The 25,714-nt window shown below is 45.1% G+C and overlaps 1 protein-coding gene across 1 annotated transcript in view; it reads right to left on the bottom strand.

Moving 5' to 3' along the window:
- Positions 1 to 773: 773 nt before the first annotated feature.
- The window catches only part of gabrg3 (gamma-aminobutyric acid type A receptor subunit gamma3), a gene marked incomplete at both ends in the record, with an annotated part of 87,450 nt that continues 62,509 nt past the window's right edge, over positions 774 to 25,714 (bottom strand). The window contains 6 exons of the mRNA XM_084444860.1: positions 774 to 1,052; positions 2,381 to 2,580; positions 6,938 to 7,090; positions 8,051 to 8,188; positions 20,553 to 20,635; positions 24,886 to 25,106. Of these exons, the coding sequence (XP_084300986.1) occupies positions 774 to 1,052; positions 2,381 to 2,580; positions 6,938 to 7,090; positions 8,051 to 8,188; positions 20,553 to 20,635; positions 24,886 to 25,106 (1,074 nt within the window). The remainder of the gene's footprint in view (positions 1,053 to 2,380; positions 2,581 to 6,937; positions 7,091 to 8,050; positions 8,189 to 20,552; positions 20,636 to 24,885; positions 25,107 to 25,714) is intronic.

Below are 25,714 nucleotides of genomic sequence, written 5' to 3'. Positions count from 1 at the left end.
ATGGCGCGGGTGGGCGGTATTTATACTGAGGAGTGAGTCCAACCAATTCAACTCTACATTTTCTAAAATCCTGAGGGGGTTTGTTACTGATACATTAGTGTTCAAAACATGTGAAAGGGGTCGGTCGCTAATAGTGTCAATCTATCATGCAGTGGTACTGTATAAACTAAAGGATAGTATGTGTACTTATCATTAGAATAAATGGCTAATAGAAATCTAAATCAATCATGACCACAGCAGCCACCAGTCAGAACCAGTCTGGGTGCATCGCTTTTTTCCCTGTCTGCTGTAGCGATGGCTACCCCTCCAGCGGAAGGCACTGAGGATGGTTGAAAATGTCCTTAGAATGATACCAGCTGGTTCTGACTGATGGCTGACAAGGGTGACAAGATCCTGTGTCTTCGAATGCAGGTGACCTTTTCGGCCCGTCCTCTTCACAGAGCCGTTCGGGGTTGTGGTACATCCGTAAATACCCCTTTATGATTCAGTGTCTTCACTGTTATCCTCCCCAGCGTCTGAGTATCTTTATCTGACAGCTGCAGTACTGTACACGGCAGAAGTGTCTCTCAGGGAGCACCTGCAGATGACAGCTCCTCCTCTTGACCTCATTTGGGCCATCTTCGTCCTCAATTCAATGCCCGAAAATCTTCTTTTAGTATTACCTTTGAGTAGTCTTTTCATTTCTCTCTCTCTCTCTCTCTCTCTTACACACACACACACACACACACACACACAAACACAGTTGTTCAGTCTTGCTTTTTTGTTACGGTGTGTTAAAGGTAGAGATAGCCTACCCAGTAGACAACGTTAAACAGCAAGAAGGAGGTGGGGAAAAAGACCCGCGAGTAAGCGTCCAGTTCGAGGATATCTAAGTGGAGGCGTCCTTTCCTCCACGCGCCCCCCTTACACTCCTCGTAACAGCAGAAGAAGCTCTGGCAGTCCTTTCCATCAAGGCACTCGTAGACGCAGGCGTCCTCAAACTCCTGCCAGTACATGGAGTTGTTCAGTGCAATGATGGTTGGAGGAGGTCCTATGTCCAATACAGAGTAGTTCTGTGAAATTAGAGAGTGAGAGAGGGTGATGAGAGAGAGGGAGAGAGTGAGAGAGAGAGGGAGAGAGTGAGAGAGAGCAGTAGAGACAAAGAAAGAGAGAAGAGAGAGCAAGAGAGAGAGAGAGAGAGTGAGAGAAAGAGATTTGGTCAGAGGACTGACTGTGCCAAGAAAAGCAGAGACAAGATAGGATTCGGGATGAACTGCACTGTTATGCATTTAATCTGTGCAGTAGGCAAAACTGAGCTGCAACCAGAGGGGAGCTGTCACTCAGAGGGCCACGGGGCTCTGATATCATCCGCAGTCTTCCCTGCCGCGCGTCTGACCTGATCCGCCGGCCTCATCTCACATGCCCATCAATCTAAGACAGGGCAGCACAGCCAAGACACGCGTCTCACAACCAGCTTCAGTACCATCTCAATTATACTACAACCTCTCAGTTCCAGCTCCACATATCCATTTAAAATGTATTCAATGCAACAGGTATTCTCGCAGGGGCTATTACGATATACTGTATATGCATGTGAACGCATGTATATACCCAAAGCGGGACATCTGTCTTTTAATTCATTCTGATAGATTTCATTATAAAACTCCACACAACCACCCCCTTCTGTGCTCCATCACTTTAGACTGGAGTGAGCGTGCCTGTCTCAGAGGCAGGCTGAGTTCCCAATGTAATGACACTCTTATCAAAGGAGATTAGCTTGGGAGCTGCGTCTCCATCATCTGAGCCCAGAAAGGGCCTCTCCTTCTCAGGGATCCGGGACGATAGCAGAGCACGACCAGGGATAAGCTTCTCTTGTTTTAATTGAGCCAAGCAGCAATGGAAGAAAGAGGCAACTTATTTCCATCGTGACTTCATCTTGAGACCACCTTTCATTGATTCATAGTGTCAAACCAGTATCAGTAGTTGACAAGCTAATTATAGGCTACATCAGATGGCAAGCTACAGAATGGCCCTCGTAGAGAAGAGTCTCACTTTGATGTGAGAGTCTCACATCAAAACATCAAAATAAATGGATAAATTAATACTCCTCCTTAATAGCATAACTCATCACTAAGGATAAAATCAATTAACAGTGTGCTGTAGTGAGTCATGTGTTCTATGTACGGGGCTAATCAACATCTTGTGCTGGCGATTTCATCTGCGGTTTGTGGACAGTTTTAGGCTGACTGGAGTGGCTGTCTAGACTGACTGTCTAGAAGACCAGCAATTATCTTGTCTTGTTGGACATGAGAGAATCTTGCTTTCTATTTAATGACGGGGGCCATTTTGTGCTTTACTAACACTGTCTTACACATGGCGTGGGTGATGTTTTAACACTCACTGATCGTTTGGTCTTGCTGCAGAGGGGTCTTCGAGCGCTGTACGAGTAGTAGTTCAGCGTGGCGTACTCCATCAACGCGGCGAAGACGAAGAGGAAGCAGACGGTGACAAAGAGGTCCATGGCGGTGATGTAGGAGACTCGGGGCAGGGAGGTCCTCGCCACCGTGCTGAGGGTGGTCATGGTCAACACTGTGGTGATACCTGAAGAAGACAGGGGTGGGAAACATACACACACACACACACACATGCACACACACACACACACACAAACATGCATGCATGCATGTGCACACACACAAACACACACACACACACATGCACGCACGCATGTGCACACACACACACACACACACACGCACACACACACACACACACACACACACACACACACACACACACACACACACATACACCTGTTTTTGTGCAGTTCTTTTTCCACCTGTTCCTTATTGAGTCATTTTACTGTATTTTGGCAGGAAACCCAAGAAATTCACTATAAGCTTGAATATGTTAATAACACCGATAGGGTTACTTTGCACTGTCAGAAAAAAAAAGATGTTTATACTCGCATCCCAGAAAATGATTAAGGATGACTTGTCTGCCATGATTCATTACACCTTGCCTTAGAAATGTTTGATATCACATCCCTGGTGCACATAAACAAAACCCGTGAATTTAAAAATCTCTACCTTCCACACACACACACACACACACACACACACACACACACACACACACACACACACACACACACACAGTATATGCTCTCAATCTCTCTCTCTCTCTCTTTTCAACATCATAAGATGCCTCTGAGAAAAAGCAGTGGCTGTGCTACTGTTTTTCCCAGGTTTCTATGGAAACAAGTGGGCCACATCTATTTCAGGCGGGCATTTCACGCTAAACTCCTCTCCCCTCAGCTTCTACTGGCCACAGTGATTTTACCCTCACCTGTTAGCCTGCCTTTTCCTGATACACTGGCACTTATTCAAAAAGAAAAATCACACCAAGGTAGTGAAGTAAGAGGTGCAGATTTATGAGCAATCTCTACTGCCCTCTGCTGGTTGATTGGTGTCAATCTCATGCTACAAACCCACACACGGACGGATGGACACACGCGTCATGTATAGATGAGGATGCACCCATAAACCACAGAGTGCTGAAGCTTGTAAAGCTCATTCCTCAACCCCTAGTCTCACATTGATCCTACTACTGGAGAAATGGAGAGAGTGAAGTCTGTATGAATGAATGACTGACTGTACGAATAATGTTACAATTTCTGTTGATTGTAGTCTGGCAATGCTACCGACATAGAGTGTGTGGCCTTAGAGCGGAGCCCTCATTGTGGCAGTCAGAATATAGCTGTTATCAAAGAGGTTGTCTGGTTGTCTGGTGCAGGGAGGTGTAAAAAACAGTCCATCCATATCTCCTACAGTCCAGGTCTGGCCCAATCCTCCCTGCACACAAGGACCAGAGCCAGTGAGCAGTCAGTCCCTGAAACACCTTCATTCTCTTTGGAGCCTCCGGCTCTTCAGGCCCCCTTCCTGTGCAGCCTGCCATTTCATGTCTGTCTCAGTGCCATTCCTTATCTCCTCCTCCCTCTCTTCCTGGACTTCATCGATCAACCTGGATGCTTGAAAAGGCAAATATCTATTTTTTCTCTGACTTTTAGATGTTCAAGGAGTAATGACTTTTGTCAGACGGATTAATTGCATTCATCTTTCTTTTCTGCCCTGACAGAGTCCCTTTCTCTCCAGCTCTAAATGCAATTCTCTCTGAGCATACCAAGAATCTTCTTGGTCTCATCGCCCAAAATACACTAACCTTTTGATCTGAGACATACAGTACTGTTACAGTGACTACCATGGGCATGTGTAAGACAATAAGGTGTATGCTTTGCTATTGTTTAAAACAAGTGTACATTAAACATGTCCTCCACCATCACGCATGTTCCTGTGTGTTAATGAGGGAGTGGAAGCGCATTACTGTATTTTCTTCATGAATATGAATATGAATTAACGTTTTAAGTGTTTTTATTTTATTTATTTATTATTATTATTATTATTTATTATTTTATTTTATCTGAGGCTCTAAACACTTTCTTTCAAGTCTGGAAATTCAGAAAAACGCACAAATGACTCTCCTCAATTGTTCGGCAAAGGCACAATGTGCACCAGTCAGTTCTTGGCTTGTGTCGAGGCAATGCAAAGCAAATGCAGTGTTATACTGTTCTTGCATTTGTGAAATGTCCAACCGTTTGCAGCTAAATCAAGGGATTCAGTGTAGTATGATACATGTGTACTGTAGCTTCTGAGTTTCATTTGTCATTCTTCTCGTTCATAGAGACTCTTGTTCTTGGTCTAGAGTGCGTTGTTTGAAGCACATCCTCGACTACCGAATGTCAAACTCTAAAACATGGCCATGTGAAGCTTCACAGTGCTGGGCTTTGCATGCCCATGGATGTATTACATGTGTGCATGCCTGTGCTGTTCGAGCACACTTGTCTTTAGTGCGAGCCTCAGAGCCCGTACCTGATCAACAATCGCAGAGGTTCAGAGCACAACAATCAATAAATAAGAGTAATCTGATCTATGTTGTGAAATATAACTACTATGAGTAATGAGAATTGTATCCACAATGCACCTAACCTCAATACTAACCTATGGGAATCCTAACATTTACAGCAAGCACCAAAATAGCTACTAAACACCATCAACTCTGTGGATTTAGAAAGTAGACGGCCTACTGAGTAGAATTAGACTATACTTTTACTGGGACACCAAGCATAGTTTTTTATGTACAAAGCAAAATGTACTTGGTAATATGAAAAATGAACAGTGGCATGTGTCACTGTACAGTACATGAGTGATGGACTAATGAACGAATGAATGAACGAACAAACTAAAGCCCCTTCTATCTGGTGGGGGAGAATCAATGAGTGTTAAAGGACAATGCTCGTTTTTGACAACCTGGACCTTATTTACGACATATTATAAGACGTTTGACTCACCGAGATCACTTTGGTGTTGTTCGGAGGTATGTAGAAGAAATTTTAAATCCAGCGCAAGCCAGTATATCCATGTAATGGCGGTGGTGGTGGCACCGAGAATGCAGTTTCTTAAAATCTATTTTCTGCCGCGAAACGGTTGTTTTCATCAATCTGTCTTTATGAATCGCTAGTTGTGCTTACATAGAGCGTAGGCCTGTTGTGGTTGTTCACATGCCTCTGTAATATGATCTTTAGAAACGTCTTTCGAAACTAAATAGCTTCCCCACTTGCTCCAGCACGCATGCGCACAGCGCGCAATCGTTGCTCCAGCACGCTGTGCGCATGCGATCTCGGTGAGTCAAACGTCTTATAATATGTCGTAAATAAGGTCCAGGTTGTCAAAAACGAGCATTGTCCTTTAAGGATCTCTACATGGGTTTCTTTCTAAATGGGTTGGTTTCCATTATGTCCAACTCTGGTAGAGCTGATGAAGAAAACAACAACAAATGTGTAAATAAAATAGAGGGAAAAATAAATAAATAAAAAACCCCAACTAAAAGCAATTACCTTCACCCAACCGTTCCACAGGCCTGCACATGAACAAATGGAGAGCGTGTAATTAAAAAGAAAAAAAACAACAATGAAAGAGAAGCAAATGGAGCAGCTCAAATAGATTGACCAGAGTGACAGATAAATACATACAGTCCCTTCAAATTAAACACAGATAAATCACATATACATTCAAATTAGGTACACACAATTTAAGATGTAAACATCGATTAAATAATCGCATGCAAGGTGGGACTTAAGAAAATGTTGCTTTCTCAAAAAAAAAAAAAAAAGATGACAATGACAATACAAGCAGAGAATGGGTTAAGTTGTACCCACACACATAAGTAATACAACAATCCTCCCTCCTAAGCAGTTATCGTATTTTCGATTGCTATTCTTGCACTTTGCCTTCAGCACTAGATTATGCTCTTAGTAACTTGTTTTAGAAAGAAGATGCACTTGTGAGTTCTGGCAAGTAGTAGTACATTGGCTTTTCCTACATTAAATGCAATTATTGTTACTCGCTTTGGATAAACGCGTCTGCTACAGTAAATGACTAATATCTGCTAAATGTCTGTAACATAACTGGATCAGAAGAAGCTCTGAATTCAGAACAAATCTGAAGTCTTGCACACTGTTATTTGACTCATAATGAACGTTATTACTACTGTACTGACATTTCTGTCCTTAGACCTTAATCAGGTAAAATGAAGGTCTCATGATGGTCTAAGGACTGAAATGTTGTATCAGCACCAATAAGGTTCGCTGCAAGTGAAAGGACAGTGTGTGGGAAGTCCCTCCTCTCTTGCCTCTGAACATTTCCTCCTACGCATCTTTCCACTAGAAACTGAAGGGGTGCGTGAGCCTTTACAGTCCAAATCTGAAGTCAGACATGAGAGTCCTTGGCAGGACTTTGATGTCTATTTCCAAGTACAGCAGCAATCATTTCTCAGGAATCCTGACTTGTGTGATGCGTCAGCGGCGCCTGTGCCGGCATCACGCTGAGTCTACCTACTGTACCTAGGGCCGTCCTGGCTGGCGTGGCGTCTTTCTTGATCCAGAAGGAGACCCAGGAAAGCACCACGGTCAGGATGCAGGGGATGTAGGTCTGGATGGTGAAATAGCCCATCCTTCTGCTCAGGTCGAAGTACACGGTCATCACCACGTAGTCTCCTGGACAAACCATGAGGACACACAGTCAACCTTGGCTTGGGCCATGATAAGGAGAAAGTGTTCTTAAACCTACAGAGGCGAATGACTGTAAACATGAAAAAGTGCTGATTGATATTTGAGAGTGCATGATTAAATAGAGTGCCAGTACTTGGTTAGACTAACTATGATTCATCAGAAAATTCCACACTTTGATAATAATAGTAACAATAATAACTACTGCATTAATAATAATAACAACTATTTTTTAATAACAGTAATGATGGATTCATTGCCGTCTCTGGTGCTGTATTTTTGCCTATTTGCAGATCTTATTTTGCACACTACAGTATACAGAACAATAGTTTCAACGCCGTCGCTAATCATGATCACGTCACGCGCCACACTGCGGATCGGCGTAGGGTCCAATCAGATCCTAAAGCGCCACATGTTCCCTTTGAATGTCAGCAAGCGGCGAACTCTGGTACGTGCGCCTTCTGTTGCCTGTCACGAGTCATCCGTTTCCAGAGTAGGGATGTGATTATTACGGAGGGTCTGGCCTGGCGGGAGGAAGTCTGCTCGCGCGGTCACCAGCTGCCCAGGCCTGCTGTTCCTCCAGGGGAGAGGCGGGGGTCTATTACTGCTTGTCTACTGATCACTGCCGTAGACACGCCGTTTATTTTTCTGCATGGATACCCGACCCATTGGCTCAACCCCAGTAAGTCTAAGACAATACCGGTTCACGGAGGGGCCGTGCGAAGCAATCCGAGACCACTGCATTTTTCTTACTCAACTTCCAGAGCGAAATGTGTTTGTGTGTGTGTGTGTGTGTGTGTTTGTTTGAGCATGTGCACGTGTGTTTGCATGCAATAATGATGACCACGCGGGTTCAATCCATCATCCTTATCATCATCATCATCATCGTCGTCATCATCATCATCATCATCAAAAACCTTTGACGGACGGCAAACTGCGTGTGCTCACCTGCTGTAGTCTTCAAAATGTCGGAGGTATTTCTCAGGCCCATGAAGTCAAACTGATAGAGTCTCCAGGACTTCTGGTCGGCCGCCTCCACCGAGTTCTTCCTCCACTTGTAAATCATCTCATCTCGCGGGTAGCCATCTGTAATTACACAGAGCATGTACGTGTGACCTCCCAACGCCACGCGGCACATCGTAATGATGGATGCCCCGTGCAGATGGACCTAGGGCTGCCGAGACCAGCATTTGTCTAGCGCTGCTGTCCGGGGCTAGTGAAAACGCCATAGGGAATGAAGACAGCAGGTGGAAATGAGAACAGATGAAAGGTATGGTTCAATATTGCACTGAATCTATCTTGATGTTGAGGCTGACCTTCACTTGTGCGTTGCGCCTGAATGTGATTTTTATCCATTGATTGTCTGAGGCTAAGGACGAGCTCCCAGGTCTCACTTATGAGTTTCATGCTGCTCAGAAGCACTACAGAACTATAATATTTTCTGAATAGAAAACACATTCATTCAAGAAAAGGAAGTACTAAATGATAATCATGCCTAATATCCATTCCATGTAATAGGCATTAAATTAATAAAAACATTAACTGTGGGGGAAGATGCTCTCCTAACTGCTAATTGTTTTCAAACATGCCTGATGAATTGAACCCATTAACATTCAGTCCTCTCTCTCACACACAAACACAAACATACACGCATGCACGCACGCACGCACGCACGTGCACACACACACACACACACACACACACACACACACACACACACACACACACACACACACACACACACACACACACACAGCCTTCGGCCTCAAATTATCTCACTGACAATGAGCACTTTCTCAAAAGACTCAGGTACACATTCAAGTTGTCAGCATACCCCCAAGAACAACAATATGTTGGTCACATACTGTAATCGTTGAGGTCGAAGAGTGTAAAAAAACAGTACTTTGTGTAATAGCAGTGCACTTTGGGACAGGGCAGAGGCTGAAGTAATTCCTTAAGTAGAAGGACTCTCAGCCGGCTGGTGATCGGAAGGTTCGATCTCGGCTGCCGGCAGGGTGTTGAAGTGTCCTTGAGCGAGACACTGAACCCCATTGCCCATGAGCGGCACGGTACTTAGCACTGTTGCCTCGGCCTCACAGCAAGAAGGTCCTGGGCCTTTCTGTGCGGAGTTCGCATGTTATCCCCGTGTTCCCAAGAACCCCGATTCGAGAAAGAACCAAGAAGAACCGATCCTCTTCAGTCCTGTCCCTGACCAGGACATCGGACTGAACACTTGGACTTGGTCTCCGGGCACCACTGATGAGGCCCTCGGGTCCAGTAATTATACAGGTTGCTGATAATTACACATTATCAGCAAAAGAGGGTCCTGAGACTTTTCAAAATGGTGTTGCCTCCACCACCCCAGCCTCCACCTTTGGTTCTGTTTCACTGTGAGTGGATTGGTAGATATGCTGCCTTCTGTCTTTGCTGTTGATGAAACGCTTACATGGGTCAAATTAAATACTTTAATGCTAAACCAGTATATGAGTCTGCTCGACTGAACCGTAAAGTGTACCATCTCTCAGTCACCCTTTGTTTAGCATTGGTCCCAGTGGAACTCAATGAGGGCTGACTGGCCTAGCTTCGTAGCGGACCAGTCTCGCCCACTGCCTCTTTAATTGGTGCCGGTGAAGGATTAAGATGAGACATGGACCATACAGCAGGAACGTAGAGGGATAGACAAAAAAAATAAAAGTCTGCAGTGCTTCAGTATTAATTGCGGCATGGATTAGTGGAGAGGAGCGCTGTGTGAGAACTTCCTCCTACTTGATCCCCAGGAACCACTCGGCAGCGATGAATAATTCCAGAACTACACGTAGCCTTTTATGGTATGGAGTTGTTCTGCATTCAGAGAACAGAGAGCAGAAAATATTTAAAAAAAACTAGGCTGGTATGGAGATTTAAATCCACTCCCTTCCTCCCGTTGTACAGCAACTAGGCCCATCACCATGGGTATTGGGTACTGTGCCAGCCAGCGTGGGCCAGGGAGTGTGTCTGGCCGACGGACCCCAGGCTCGGCCTGTCTCAGACCCGGGCTTGGCAAGCGACCCAGACGTCCCTAATAGCCTCCGAAGGGTCCGGTCTTATCATGGCAAATCACTTTGCAATTTTGATAATTCATGTAAGGGGTATAATGAAATCTATTGATTCAGAGAGGATTACGCCAACTGAGGTCCAGCTGACCAACCAAACACAGTCTTTCATTTCCTACTGATTCAGAGAGGATAACGCCAATCGAGGTCCAACCGACCAAATGAACAAAGTCATCCATTAAGCTAACTCTGCTCCCACCACTCAAGTTAGATTCACTGATGGATGTACAGGGATCTGGCCTATAAACCAAGGGAACATTATCTGTTGATTAAACACACAACATGACTGCAAGATGGTGGATCCATTATTGTTTCAGCTCTGTAGGACTAAGCCTAAACAGCACCATTAAGACAGCTTAAATGCTAATGCAAGTCATTTCCAATTTTAATTCTCCTTTTTGTTGCTGACGAATAGGGTAAAATTAAATTATAGGGTGACAAAATATCATTTTGCAGACAAAAGCAGATCTGTGAAAGTTCTGTCACAGATGTAACATGGGCAGGGAAAAAAACATGAAATAAAGGAACAAAGTCCCATAAATGAGGGCAATGTGAATTGTGTGGTGTTTATGGTGAGTGTTGCTCAGGTGCCTACTGGGATATTTTAATTCTAGACTGTCAGGGGAGATGGACAGAGCAGCAGTAGAGATATCTGCTTTTGCTACAGTAGTTACCCTGTGTAACTAGCAAAAGCAGGAATGCCTCAGCGCCTGCACCCAAGTTCTTACCAATGCAGAAGTAGGCTACTTTGCAAAGGTGAAAAAATTGAGCTTATGCTGGCAATATGCAAATCTAAACAAATTATCTGATATCTCTTGGGCACGAGCCAAAGTAAGCAGCCCTTGCACTTAGCGGCCAGTAATAACACTGCAGAGCACCATGGCTAATTTGTATTAAGCCTCATTTAAACACTTGTAATTAATTATATCTGACGGGGTCTAATTGGTTAATTAAAATTCCTATTCTCTGGCCGCACTGATGAAATAAAGCAAAGAGATGTCTTTAGAGAAAAAAAACTAGGGCGCCAGATCATTCTGAGTCGATCTCCAAGCGCTGGCACATGGTCTATATAAGACAACGACTAGAATGTTAAAAAAGGACTAATAATAGACTTTAATATTATGACAATGGATGCTATCACAAAACCCTAATTTAGCCAGGCACAGACTAAAGACATGTACTGTAATTGGGTGGCTTATTTGCCCACCCATTGCTTTTTATATTACAGAAATCCTCAAGACAAATGTAGTCACTGCACGGTGTTTTCAAGCCTTTCAATTGACTGATCAGTAATCTGACTGAGAATAATATTGCAGGAAGAACACTGACACTGAAATGACACTTTATTTTCAGTGGGACGAACACAATAGATGCCTGAGAGCAGTAATGAGTTATTGGGTAATGTCCAATCAAATTTAAATGAGCAATCACAGTAGTGGCCAACACCTGGACACCATTTCAGGGAGGCTGTAATGGAATGGCCGAACTCATTTAAGAACTTCTTCCGTCACACACAAAATTTGGGTCACTCCCCACTAGGAAAAAGAAGTGCCGCATAAAACACATGAACTTGTTCCTTCTTTTGAAGAGGAGTGAGTTAACACAATAAGAACACCACACGTCTCTTGATTTGACACGGAAACATGAACTTTTAACACGTTTAGTGATAAAGTTGAATTAGAATCCATATCTGAGGGGGTACTCCACCCTAGAACAACATCAGGCTCACAAACTAGAGCCACAAACAAAGATATACAGTAGGTGATGGTGATCCTTGACCGGACTCACTCCATGTAAACAATTCATGTTGGCAGAGTCTACACTTCCGGGATTTGTCGCGTCAAAATGCATCGATAACTTCTGCAAAATAATGTAAAACCACAACCTCTGGGGTGGGGGGGCACATGCTCAATATGATTTTCCAGAGAATCCCATTACTGTTCCAAATGGCTCTGTTTAGCGATGTTACTGTGTTCTTTACTGTAGCACAGCCAGGCAAACACTCAACCAGTGTTATGAAGAGAACCCCTGGTGTGTCTCCTCAAACATCATCACTCAGAGGAAATAATGACAGGGCCTTTGAAAGATGACACCAGCATGCCAGGAAAACACCATGAGATAATGTAGCAATCTAGCAACGTAATGGGCACCTGCTCCTTGTCATAGTGTACATACAGTATGATCAAAACAGATGAGCCAACCAACCAGCTAACCTGTAGAAGGACTAACCCCATATATCTATTGTGACTTACAGTACCTGTACACTTACAGTAGGCTACATCTTTCAACAGCCTACTCTTACCAGCATAATCTTTTCTACAAAACAACATTTGTCATCTTTTGTCAACCATAATTCAAAGATAAGAGCCAGTGACCACAGATGACTGAAAACAAGTGACCCACTCAGCAATGTAACAATTTGTGAAAATTAGCTCAGTGCAAATAAGCCATGATCTGAAAAATACAGGCAGATTGCCTTTCATGGAAAACTGAAAATCAGTGAATGATTCACTGCCCTTCTAACAGACCCCGGCCTAGGGGGAGAACATCCAGTCCTCTCTTGGCGTGGAGTGAAAGGGCTTTGATGGAGATGTTGATTTGCTCTCCGATGAGAAGCTCAAACATGGGCTCAAAGCAATCCTCTATGGTGGAGCAGGAGAAGTACTACAGAGGGCAGCCAACTCACTGGCCGACAAGCCGCTGCTCTCCGAGGACAAATCTCCTCCGAGGGCAAATCTCATGAAACGCAGCGTTGAAGGGCTCACACTGGAAAGCACAAGGCAGCTGTACACTATTGCTAAATTAACTTACTCTGAACATTTTTTGGTAACCATTCCTTTCATAGTCCCCCAATTACTAAACATTTACCTGGTAAATACATGCAAAGTATAGACTATATACAGTATATAATGGGTAATTACTGAGACACCTATTGTAGGTATAATTTCAAAACAGGAGTATTTCAAATGTTCAATTACTGCACATAAATTCAATAACTGGCGTAGCACCACCAGGTTACCACATTTTTACATAGCTTCTATAACATCCAGTGACAAAAAATCTTTCACATCAGGGCTTGAACCCCTGACCTTCGGCATGGGAGGCAGACACCCTATCCACGATACTACCAAGGAACTTGATACTGTGCAATGTCATAGTGGTTTTATTTTGGTGTTCTGGGACCACTGCCTCTTGTGGTCGCACGATTAGTTTGACACAGTTAATTCATCTGCAAAACAGACTGCACATTTCCTTGAAGATAAAAAAAAACGTTTTGATCCCATGGGATCTCTCCCGTCCGTCTGAAAAAACTAAACATTTACCTGGTACATGCAAAGTATAGCCTAATATATAGTATTTCAAATGTTCAATTAGTACCCATAAATTCAATAACTGACATAGCACCACCAGGTTACCACATTTTACATAGCTTCTATAACATCCAGTGACAAAAGAAAATCTTCAACACCAGGGCTTGAACCTCTGATCTTCCACATGGGAGCCAGGCACTTTATCCACTACACCACCGAGGATCTGGAAAGTGCATGGTTTCATAGTGTATTTATTTTGGTGTGCTGGGACCACTGCCTCTTGTGGTGGCAACATAGAACTGTAGGTCAACAACCCAACGGAGAGAGGGAAGGAGGGAGGGAGGGAGTGACAACCGGACAAATGCTATCTATGATGCGCTGGCTTCCAGCCACGCACAAAAACAACACATATTGGCCATTTTTACACTTCATTCATTTTGCACTGTCAGGGACCTCAGTGGCATGTGGAAGATCCATATGGCACATTTTTGGGGGGCGCTACCCACACGTTTAGCTGTGTTGCTCATTCCACGGATGCACGATCCTTGAGTTGTACCTCGTTGTAAAGGTGACTAATCAGGCTTTCCAACGATATAAAATACAATACCAAATGGTATTATTAAGGGAGAAATAATCCAACAAACTAACGTTCACAAACTATTTTGGAGGAGTATATATACCTGTGTACGGCAATTCATACACCGAGGCAATATAATGTGCTTCACAGATAGAAAGGGGGAGGGGGGGGGGGTATGCTGCGTGGTATTTATGACTGCCTTTCACAAACGTGTCTGTATTTGTGTCTTTGTCTGCTTAAGCGTGGGATTAAATGGAAGGCATTGTGGGAAGCATTTAGACTGGCAGGAAGTACTGACATGCAGATCAAAGGCCAGACAGACGGTCTGGCTCCCCCTCTCTTTCCCTCCCTCCCTCTCTCTCTTTCTGTCTCTCTCCCTCTCTTCCCGTCTCTCTCACTCTGTGTGAGCTGGGGAGTGATGTGATAAGTGAATGTCCACTTCTGACTCAAAGCTCCCAGCGCTCCACACGCCCCAGTGACTCTAGGATCGAGGTCTGGAGGGATTTTAACCCCCAGTGTGACAAAGACATGGGATGGATGTCTACAGTGCGAATGGTCCGCATATTATGGTCATTCCTCCCGAGTCTGTCTTTTCTCAGAGAGAGAGGCTTAAAGGTACCTTTAACTGAACTTAGCAGCTTATCACATTGCTGGCGGATCTACAGTACCACGGCTGGGGTTACTGACATGAGTTAGAGATCCAAACCCAGGGTTGGACTGCCAACTAACATAACTCTGTCTATAAAGGGTTCTAGCTAATGCATTTTAATGTGCCCTTAAAGTCCCGTTGCCGTAGTAACCTCTGGCCCCAGGGCTAGAGGCGGGCACGAAAAGCGCGCCTCACAGGACCCGTGGAGGAGCCGACACGCTGCGCGGCAGACCCCCACCTGGGAGGAGCAGGAGGCTGGCAGCCAGCCAGGGTGAAGAAGACCACCAAGAGAAGAGAAGAAGAGAGACAGAAAAGCAAGAGAATGGTTTTCATGATCACCTGGGAACGCTGGATGTGTGTTTGTGTGTGTGTGTGTGTGTGTGTGTGTGTGTGTGTATGTGTCCTGCACACACTAGGTGGAGCGTGGGCCTAATTACCGGCCTCTAAATTCAGCCTCACCAGGGGGGTAATACCCCCGAGCTACGTTTAAGCTAAACGCTGGAGTGTACACCCCCAGCCCCTTGGGCTATCAAGCCTGGTGACAAGACATTTTAAAGTCCATTTGCTTATTCATTTCATAACAGGGTGTCTGACTGCAATGATGGTGTTTATGAATACGGCCCAAAGAGGCGCCTGTCCTGGCACTGTGCTGAGAATTTTAATGTTTGGACGGGAGGAAAATCCCTCTGAGAATGGTTAGCTGGAGCACGACAGGACCCTATTCTGCTAGAGCACAACCATTAGTAATTCATGAGCCAAGACCCAAATATTTTGACTGTTGTGTTTTTTGACTTGCTAGACATCTGTAGTTCACAGTTTGGCCCGATAACCATTGCGGACTGGTACTGGTTAGAGTGGAAACCTGAGGGTCACGTATTAGTCCGTTTTCGGTATTATGGGGCTTGGTGACTACAGTACTCATGGTGCCTAAATCCATCCAAATAAACATGTTTCCTTGTATCTAGATCCCTACTATGTTAATAATAATTGATTCACCTTAGGAATAAGTATGTCTCAGAATTTGATGAAAATCACAACATACCCATCAAACAAGTCTAATGAAGTCTCCGACGTACTTCAGGCGAGGCACGATGTCAACGCCGGGCTAATCGGCAGAGGCTAATCAGTCACACCCCGTATGACGCAACCCACCAGCTGACTGTCAGCTGTCATAGCATTGGTTCAGCTTGCTAGAGCGCATGTATTTAAGCTGTCAAAACATGTCATCGTTCGCTCTTGCCATTACTGCTGATCGCTGGTATCTGCGTGCTCGCCCCACGTCCTCCCCTGCTCCACCTGTGTTCTGTCGATGTCATCTCCGTTGTCGTCGTTGCTCTCTGTTCCGGGGGTATTGCTGAATTCTTCTGGTATTCCACTATGCGTCGGCTAGTGGAAGCCGGGGAATTACACTAGCTTAGTCTCTGTGGCGCTCCGTGGTGATCGTGGGCCGAAACATCTCCGAAGGGCCATCCAGCGGTCCCTCCGGTCACCATGGAGGCAGAGACACTAGGCTGTATCTCCTTCGGAACTGCACGAAGCATCGGCCCGTGGAGGCCAGGGACTATAATGTACAGCAGTCCCCCTGTGGCGCTCTTTGACGGTCTTAGTGGGCTGAGTTACCTCCGAGCGTCTTCCCGATCGCGGCCCACTCTGATCGTCATAGAGGCAGGGGGCTAGATGCCATTCCCTCTTCCGGCACTTTGGGCCAAGTGGCCCAGAGGGGGGGGGAGAACAACTAGATTGCCGCTTTCCACATGCGTGGAAGGCATGGGGCCCCCCGAACAGATCACACCGCCAAAATTCATATGCGTAAAAATTCATATGACGTATATATTGTTACATGCTAATAAATGGGTCAATTTTGACTAAAGTGATCTCGACTGAATTACTTTTCTGGCAAGAAGAAAACGTGTTAAAATGAACACAGTTAAAATGAACGAATCAGCTCGTTCCTTATGTCACTGAGAATTTGGAGCAGTATCCTTTTGTCAAGTGTGGGGTCTCTCCATTTCAGTCCTCTGTTTCAGAGTCAGGCAGGTCTGCCTCTGTGATCATCGTGTCACGGAGGCACTCGACCAGAAGGGTGATCGCCTGTAAGATGCTGCACGGCAGGAAAGCGTGGTGAGGAGAACGTGAAAAATCTGAGCTTAGCTGGAAGATCAAGCATTGAGCTTTGCGCTCTTTGTCTCCACTGCTGAATTCATCCATGGGGCAGAAACATGGACACTCACTACTGCACCAGGAGAAATCTGGTATACATGCATGCCTCTGCCCAATGCTTACTTTGGCTCGATACTGTGTATCACAGTGCCTTGAGGTTTGCCACAGGCTGCAAAGCTCTTACTCACCATTGCACTATATATAACAGTGTCAGAGTTCAGTGGCCTTCATTGGCTTTGCGCAGACTGACTCACTGGTATATATTTATTTTTAAGTCTATCCTTGGCTTGCTTCCCTCCTAACTTTGTGGGTATATTTCTCTTAAAACCAGCAACTTGCGCTCAAACGATACTGTCGTCCCTAAGGTTCGCACCGAACTTGTAAAACAGGCCTTTGTGTTCTATACCCCTGCAGCCCGGAGCCTTGCTGCAGACAGACCTGCAGCTAGAGCAGTTGATCCCAGTTAGGACTTGAAAAATGTAGCGAAGGGGCTAGAGACAAAATCAATTGGAGCCTGTAGTTGATTCCCTGACTAAATCCCATCTCCTCCTGTCTGTCTTTTTACTTTTCAGGTATATGTCTCCATTTTACTGTTATGATGCGTATTATATGCTTTAAATGTTGTTTTATGCTGTGTTGAAATCGTATTGTTGCCACTATGTTGTGTGTTATTGCATTTTAATGTTGCTTATGTTGTTTAAAATGCTATTACTGTTGTTGTTTGCTGTACTGGATGTTACTATGTGACTGTCTTGGCCAGGGCTCCCTCGTAAAACAGATCACAATCTCAACAGTACCTCCCTGGTAAAATAAATCTTAAATAAAATAAAAAATATTTTGAAAAATTGCCGGACGGGTGTGATACCAGTATGCTCCGTATAGCCCAGGACATCAGGTGGATGGAACACAGGAGCAATGCTGACCTCTACGCTGGTCTACCGCTGGTGGTGACCACAAAGATACGACAGCGGAGACTGAGGCTAGCCGGCCATAGCACACGTCATCCTGACCTCATCCCTTCACACCTTGTCCTCTTGGGGTTGATTGTCACATCTGCAACTTGCACAGGTTTGTACATTTCAAGCCGCTGCTCATGCACTGGCTTTCCGGGAGCTTCTGTCTATGGTTGCAGTTGCAGGACAGCAGCTACAGCATCGCCTCAGGGGCTGGAGACCCCCGCGTCCGTTCCACAGTGAGCTGACCATCGTCATTTCTGGCCCAGCCATGCCTCAGCACTGGAGATCGCCGCAGGGTAGTTCGGACTTTTGGACGTAGAGCCTCATTTATGACTTAAGCATAATGTTGTTGATTTATTGAGATCATTTTCAGCTGCTTCCATGCTGTCCTTCGTTTGGGCATATACATCTTGTTAATGGTAGCACAACACACCGCTCTGTCTAGTATTCACTACCAAACTCACTTAAACACTCCAAGGTGCAACCAAAACAAATAAAATAACCAGTCTGTTGGGGTTAATTTGAGAGTTTATACCATCGTTTTTGAAGTCAAACTATTGTTGGATCCTTTACTTTTTGGGGACCTATTTTCTCTGTGGAAGTACGGCGGCGGATTGATATTTCACATTACCTAGGAATGTACAGAGTGTCGGTGTCTAAATTATGCCGATAGTGTACAGAATATATCGTATATGTATTGTATTCTACATTATTATCCATGTCTACTATATATATATATATATATATATATATATATATATATATAGCATTAGACTATGTCTGGCCTTTCTACAACCTTCTCATGTGCATGTGCAGAACATAACGGGCAGTCACATCGGGCAGACAGTCAGATCGGGGGCTAGCATTAGCAAGATGTATATGTCCAAATGAATGACAGCATGGAAGCAGCTGAAAATTATCTCAATCAATCAACACCATGTGTCTAAGTTGTACATAAATGAGTCTCTACTGTATGTCCAATATTCCAAACTACCCCTTTAAATGTTACGGTACAAATGACCTTTGAGACTTTGCTCAAAGCACCAGAGATGCAGTAAAAAGTGTACAGCTAGAACAGAAGCAGATTTGGTTGGAGTTATTTTGGAGCTATTTTTGCTGTAGTTTCCTGCGGTCCTTTGTTTTCTGGTCACTAATTTGGATGCTACGTTTTTATTCTTAGTGCTGTCAGGGGTACTTGGCAGGGTACCTCGGAGAAAATTCCAGAACACCAAGACGGGCTGGTGGAGTCAGCGTGTTCCAGCGTGGCCCTCCCTGAGCTGCGCTACCCTGGAAGCAAGGGGCTCCGTCGGCAATGAGGTCACCCGTGCTGGTGTGCAGCACTGAGGTACTCTGAGGGACACCTGCAGCGATGCCCTCTGTGAGCACTCTGTGTGCAGTTAAAGAAACACTGTGCTAAAATGAAAACTAACTCAGTCAGACGGTATTAATAGGACCCATATGTCCGTGAATTTATCTCCAGACCTCTCTTTCAACATGGACTTGGATATACAGTACATGTGACTCTTTGAAATGCCATTTTCACAAATTCAGTCATTACATTGCATTATATTACAGCCATTTAGCAGACGCTTTTATCCAAAGCGACTAACAATAATTGCATTTAACGTAGGAAAAGCCAATGTACTACTACTTGCCAGAACTCACAAGTGCATCTTCTTTCTAAAACAAGTGACTAAGAGCATAATCTAGTGCTGAAGGCAAAGTGCAAGAATAGCAATCTAAAATACAATACAAAAAAAACAAAAACAATAAGTGCTTAGGAGGGAGGATTGTTGTAGTACTTCTTGAAGAAATGAATCTTCAAGTCATGTGTCTTCGCAGAGTGAAATCAGTTAGAACTTCCCAGCATTGTTTAACTTGGGCCTTTCACAGAGAACCATACCCAGAGAAGCCAGACTCATGAGGAATAATGATAACTGGACTGCACTTATATAGCGCTTTTCCACCTTAGCGGCACTCAAAGCGCTTTACAATGTACTGTATGTCCTTGGGCAGCCAATGAGAAAATCTTGAATAGAATAGAAATAGAAAATAGTAAGTGTTCAAAAGGTTCTTTACAGTGCAGTATTTTGAGTTGAGGGTATTTTTTTCCACAGTCCAGGTGTTCTGGCACTTGGATAGAGTCATTCAGCATGATCAGTGGACCACCTGTTCCATTGTACTTTGTACATACATCAAACCTGCCTGCTGGGGATGCACAGCAGGACTACGAAACGCTCATACTGAATAGACAGGCTTAAATAGTAAAGCGAGAGTTGCTACCTGATGTGCGTCACATCAATATTGTATTTGGCCCCTCAGCTCAGCTGTTAAGTGTACGTTTTATACATGCTCAACAATGGTCGTGAAGTGGAATGATGGGATGATGGTTAATGGACTGCACTTATATAGCACTTCTATCAAAAGCGCTTTACAATGGCCTCTCATTCACCCATTCACACACCAATGGCGGCAGCTGCCATGCAAGGTGCCAGTCTGCTCATTGGGAGCAATTTGGGGTTCAGTGTCTTGCCCAAGGACACTTTGATATGTGGACTGGAGGAGGCAGAATTCGAACCGCCGATCATTGGACGACCCACTCTACCACTGAGCCACAGAATAAGTGACACGGCTGGTGACGGTGAACTGCTCGGGGGAGTAAAGCTCCCGGAGGGTGAAGCCCTTGGTGGTCGCGGTGTACTCACAGCTGGAGAAGATGAGTGGGCAGGAGTGCTCGTCCATGGGGAAGTTGTGCAGCTGCAGCTGGCACTCTGCGTTTATAGTCAACCTGCAAAGAACACAGAGAGAGAGTTCATTACCACCACGTCCTCTGATGATTAGTCATAGTCATAGTCACTTTTATTTAAACAAGCACCAAATTACACCGGTTTAGGGCACCCTGGGCGCGGACTCTAAAGAACAGAAACACATAAAGGTGACATGGCAAGACGAGAAAGGACAACAACATAATAAACATGGGGGAAACCAACATCCCAACCTGCACACATTTAAGACAAACATTCATACTACATAAAAACACAACAGAAACATCTCAGTAGCCCAGTTCACGACAGTAGTGGGTTTTAAGCAGTCTTGAAAGTCTGTAGGTCAGGGGCTGACTTGATGGTCAGTGGGAGGTCGTTCCACAGCCATGGAGCTGCCACTGCGAAGGCTTGATCTCCCCTTGTTACCAGCCTTGACCGGGGGACCTTCAAAAGTCTTTTGTTGTCGGATCTGAGCGATCTTATACTGGAGGAATAGTCCAACAGTTCTGTGATATAAAGTGGGGCGAGGCCATTTAGGGCTTTAAAGACAAACATGAGGGTCTTGAATTTCACTCTCAACCTGACTGGGAGCCAGTGAAGAGATGCCAGGACTGGAGAGATGTGGTCTCTCACTTTGGTACGTGTCAGCATCCTGGCAGCAGCGTTCTGAACCAGCTGCAGACGGTTCAAGGTCCCATCAGCTTTTCCCAGGTAGAGTGAGTTACAGTAGTCCAGCCGTGAGAAAATTAGCATGATGATGACCCTTTGCAGGTCCTGAGGGGAGAGAAAGGACCCCCAGGTTCCTTGCTCTCATTTAACTGCAGAAAGTTTTGCGCCATTCCAGTCCTTGATGTCCTGCAGGCAGTTGATGAGTTGGGCCTGGCCACTTTGGTCATCTGTGTTTAGTGGGAGATACAGCTGGGTATCATCTGCATAGCAGTGGTAGGAGATGTTGTGACGTTGGATGAGTTGACCGAGGGGGAGCATATACAGGGAGAAGAGGATTGGACCCAGGATAGACCCCTGAGGGACCCCGTAGTCGAGGTCAGCAACACAGGAGGAACAATTTCCAATCTTCACAGAATATTGGAAATTGAATTCTGCCACCAATGATTCTGCCAAGGATGAAGCGGAGACCAAAACCAAAACACTAAATGGGATATGGAGGACGTTTTTTTTTTCCAGTTCTGACCTTGACAAACTTTAGTTAGTAAAGTTACCACATGTATACTGTGATTCAAAGCAATGCACAATTTGCGGGAGACAGGCGTCTAAGGCAAAGGTTATTCAGGAATATTCTGCTCATGAATAATAAGTGGATGTGGAGCTATTTGTCTCTTGATTGTCATCACCTCCCTAGACATGACAGGAGCCTCTGAGGCGAAGCGCGAACGCAGCCAACTGTGTGCGGTGTCCTGAAATAGACCCCGACGCTACGGCATGTCAGCCATGCATCCTGGCTGATAAGAGCCCACGTCCCGCGTGGCTGAGGTAAGACCGGTCAGGGCGGGGTGCTGATTCAGTCGCTCTCGGGAGCGAGGGGAGCCAGCTGTGAGCGGCATCGGTGAGGCGTCTGAGCGAGGGTGGGCGATGGTGGCCGTGCAGGTGTTAAGGGTGGAAGGAGAGGGAGGTCTGACAGAAGTCTGCCTGTGTGTGTGTGTGTGTGTGTGTGTGTATGTGTGTGTGTGTGTGTGCGCGTGTGTGTCTGTGTGAATGTAGCCTCTTCATAATAGTATCATGTCTCTTTATCCTTGCCCTAAAGATAAGTTCTGTCTATCAATTTAAAGTGTCCCTCCCTACTGGTGAAAGCCGAAGAACATACTGCATCATTTAAGATGACAAGCTTACAATAATCTTTGTATACAACCTTAAGCCTGCAGTGCTATTCTGTATTGTCCCTGTGATTATAAGAAACCACATGACAGACCATGATCTAGGCAGAGGAGCGGTGTATCAAATAATATTAACCTCCTTTTCCAAACATGGAACCCAGCAGTCACTCCAGGAGCAGAGCAGATACAGAAACCTCAAAATGCCATCTTTGTTTACCGCAGCTTTACAAAGGCGCACGTGAACACAATTTATATGTAGAGTGACATTTCGTCGTCCCGCTCTCCGTCACCAACTGATATCTCGTCTTGAAGGCCCCACTGTCCATGAATATTGATCATCAATAATAGTCCCATGAGGAAGATTCTCACCCGCCTTCAGTCATGATTTGACTCACGGATTTACTCCATGGCACTGCTTCGCCTGTTGCCAGGGAAATGCTTCACAGGGTGTTTGAGACTGCATGAAAAAGGTCTCTCTGTTCAGCTGTATACCTCCCCTGGTCCAAGCAGGCAGGCAGCATTAACATTCTCTACTCTCAGGGAGCCAGAGCTGATAGCTAAATAGGCCACTGCAGAATGACTTGGCGTCAACTATCTCATAGAGATTAATTGAGAGGAAACAAAAATATATTACTTTTCCATGCGTAGCGTTCTTTCCGCTGACATCCCAATTCATTTTTCAGTTTGTCAAACTGTTTGGCTTTGCTTCCCCTGAGGGATACAGATTGATACACTGTTGTGATAGCAGCCATGCTCAGAGATACAGTAAATTAAGTAGTATCTGACCTGACAGGGTGTTTCTATCTATCATCTATGACCAAGTGTAGACCATACTCACATGTATTTCATTACAATAATGTAGTCCCTCAATCGTAACCCTTTTCCCTACATTCAGTAACTGTCTGAAACAATTTGATAAATAATTCACTGCACATTGAAAGTGAGTTTGCATGACCGCACAGTTTGCATGATGCTGGGATAGAGTCACTTGGACTGACAGTGACAGATCTTCCACTGTGAGACACTGTGGGAATTGTTCAGCTTTGGAAGAAACACATGAGCCGTTTGATCACATGCTTTCCTCTGCACCCAGCGTGCGAGCAGCAGACCATATCGCGCTGCAAGAGGCAGTGTGGGCTGTGGGGCGCTGTGGCAGCAGCCAGGGTTAAACTGTCGAGGATTCTATGAATAAAACTCAAACATAACATTACACCTCCAAAGCAATTGATGGAGTTTGACATAGTCAGATACAGCACTGCGCTGTTCTCTGTGGGCATCAGCAGCATTCTGGGAATGAAGCTTTCCTGAGTGCCCTGGGGGACTTAAACCACACAACAGACAGCTGGCTTGCCTCATCTCAACCGCCATACTGATCGCCCTTTGAAAAATACACAGAAGAGAATATCTAATCGTATTCCATATCTTGATTGCCATGCTTTCTGTCATCACTTTCATGGAATGATGCACTGCACTGCGCTGCAAACTTCTGTACAACTTTTCAGTGTAGTTCTCTTTATATATACAGCCCAAAGAAGAAAGTCATGTCTAGGGAAAGTACATTTAAGTCAGCCAGTCACAATATCAATCATGTCGCAGTTAAAACTCAATCATGGAATAGAAGCCGGTCCACTTATGAGGCTGCTATTGATTTCTTTTGACAGAAAAAACATAAAGTCATTTCTAGGTCAGAGATGAAGAGAGCAATCCATACTGTCTCATTTTGATTTTGACACTACAAGAACATGTCAGCTGTTCATCAACATAACTATTTTGGGGGAGAAAGTACCACAATGCTGAAGCTGTCTGGGTTGTATTGAACCATATTTTGGCCAGCACTCAGTAAGCTCCTCCATTGGGCTCTTTCAGAATTCATTCTTGAACCTCACAGTCGTCTGTCACTAAGGAAGACTAAGCAACAGCACCCAATGTGGTCCACAGATACTGTACTGTTAAGTAACACCAGACCAGCACCAGGTGGTGGGTTCAGATCGTGACTGGAGAGGTCTCACACCGGAGCTCAGGGAGAGGATGCTGGTACCTGGAGTTATGGAGGATATAAACCAAGCTGCATTTGATGACAGAGAAACACATTCCCATTCCCAGTGGACCCAGGCCTTAATGGCTCTCCCGCTGCTCAGAACAGAGAAACACATTAAGTAAGACCCCTCCCCCCCCCCCCCCCCCCCAGTGAGAATTAGGCCTCTCTCCGTTTATACAGGCTCCATAGTTCTTTCTTGACAGCTGTGACATTTTACTCAGTGCTGTTCATATTACTGGCTTGTCCAAACTTAACAGCAAAACAACACTCTGACGAAACAGAGACATTTTTCAGTAACCAAGATGGAGTGTAGTTCACTAACCACATCAAGAGTCACTTTCGTGTGTGATCTGAAGCAGAGTACAAGCAAGTGGGCATGAATGGAATGTTTTGAATGGTTTACCTTAGTGTGTAGAGTATCTTCCCGTCATTCCATATTCTGAGAAGCTGATTGGGTGTGGTAATCCAGTGGGAATCTGCATTCTTGGAATTTCTGAAGATGGTGTCTGGTAGCCAAATGAGCCCGACCATGTTGCTGTTCAAAGTCAATATTTTTATTGTGCTGTTGTATCTGAGGCGACTGTCTGTCCATGTCTGAGCGAAGATGATGTCGATCTGGTATTCCTGAAAATGAGAAAGAACATCAATGTTTAAAGAGATTTCACTTGGCACCCCCCCCACCCTACACACACACACACAAATACACACACACACACAAATGCACACAAATGCACACACACACGCACACGCACACACACACACACACACACACACACACTGTGTACTACATAAACTGTCCTGTAGATATGGGGAGGACAGCGTTGAATAAAAGCTCTGTGGCCTAGTGGTAGAGTGTCTGCCCAGAGACTGGGAGGTTGTGGGTTCAATCCCCGGCCGGGTCATACCAAAGACTATAAAAATGGGACCCATTGCCTCTCAGCTTGGGTTAGATCACCAAATGATTCCCGAGCGTGGCCCTGCTGCTCACCGCTCCCCCAGGGGATGGGTCAAGTGCAAAGAACAAATTTCACACACTCAGGTGTGGGACTTTAACCTTTAAGACAGCAGCTTCACCCAACAACAACGATATATGTATTGATTTCCTGTCCAGGCTGGGTAACCCCAAGGCTACGAAGGAATATTGAAGGAAGTCTTCATAAAGCGGGTCACCAGCAGGACAATCAGGATCCTCACCTCCCCTCTCCTGACGCCCATCCCCCCGACACACAGTA

The sequence above is a fragment of the Borostomias antarcticus genome (genome assembly GCF_949987555.1).
Source record: "Borostomias antarcticus genome assembly, chromosome: 10".
Classification (NCBI taxonomy): domain Eukaryota; kingdom Metazoa; phylum Chordata; class Actinopteri; order Stomiiformes; family Stomiidae; genus Borostomias; species Borostomias antarcticus.
Note: the sequence above shows the minus strand (reverse complement) of the source record. Positions and strands in the feature narration are given on the sequence as shown.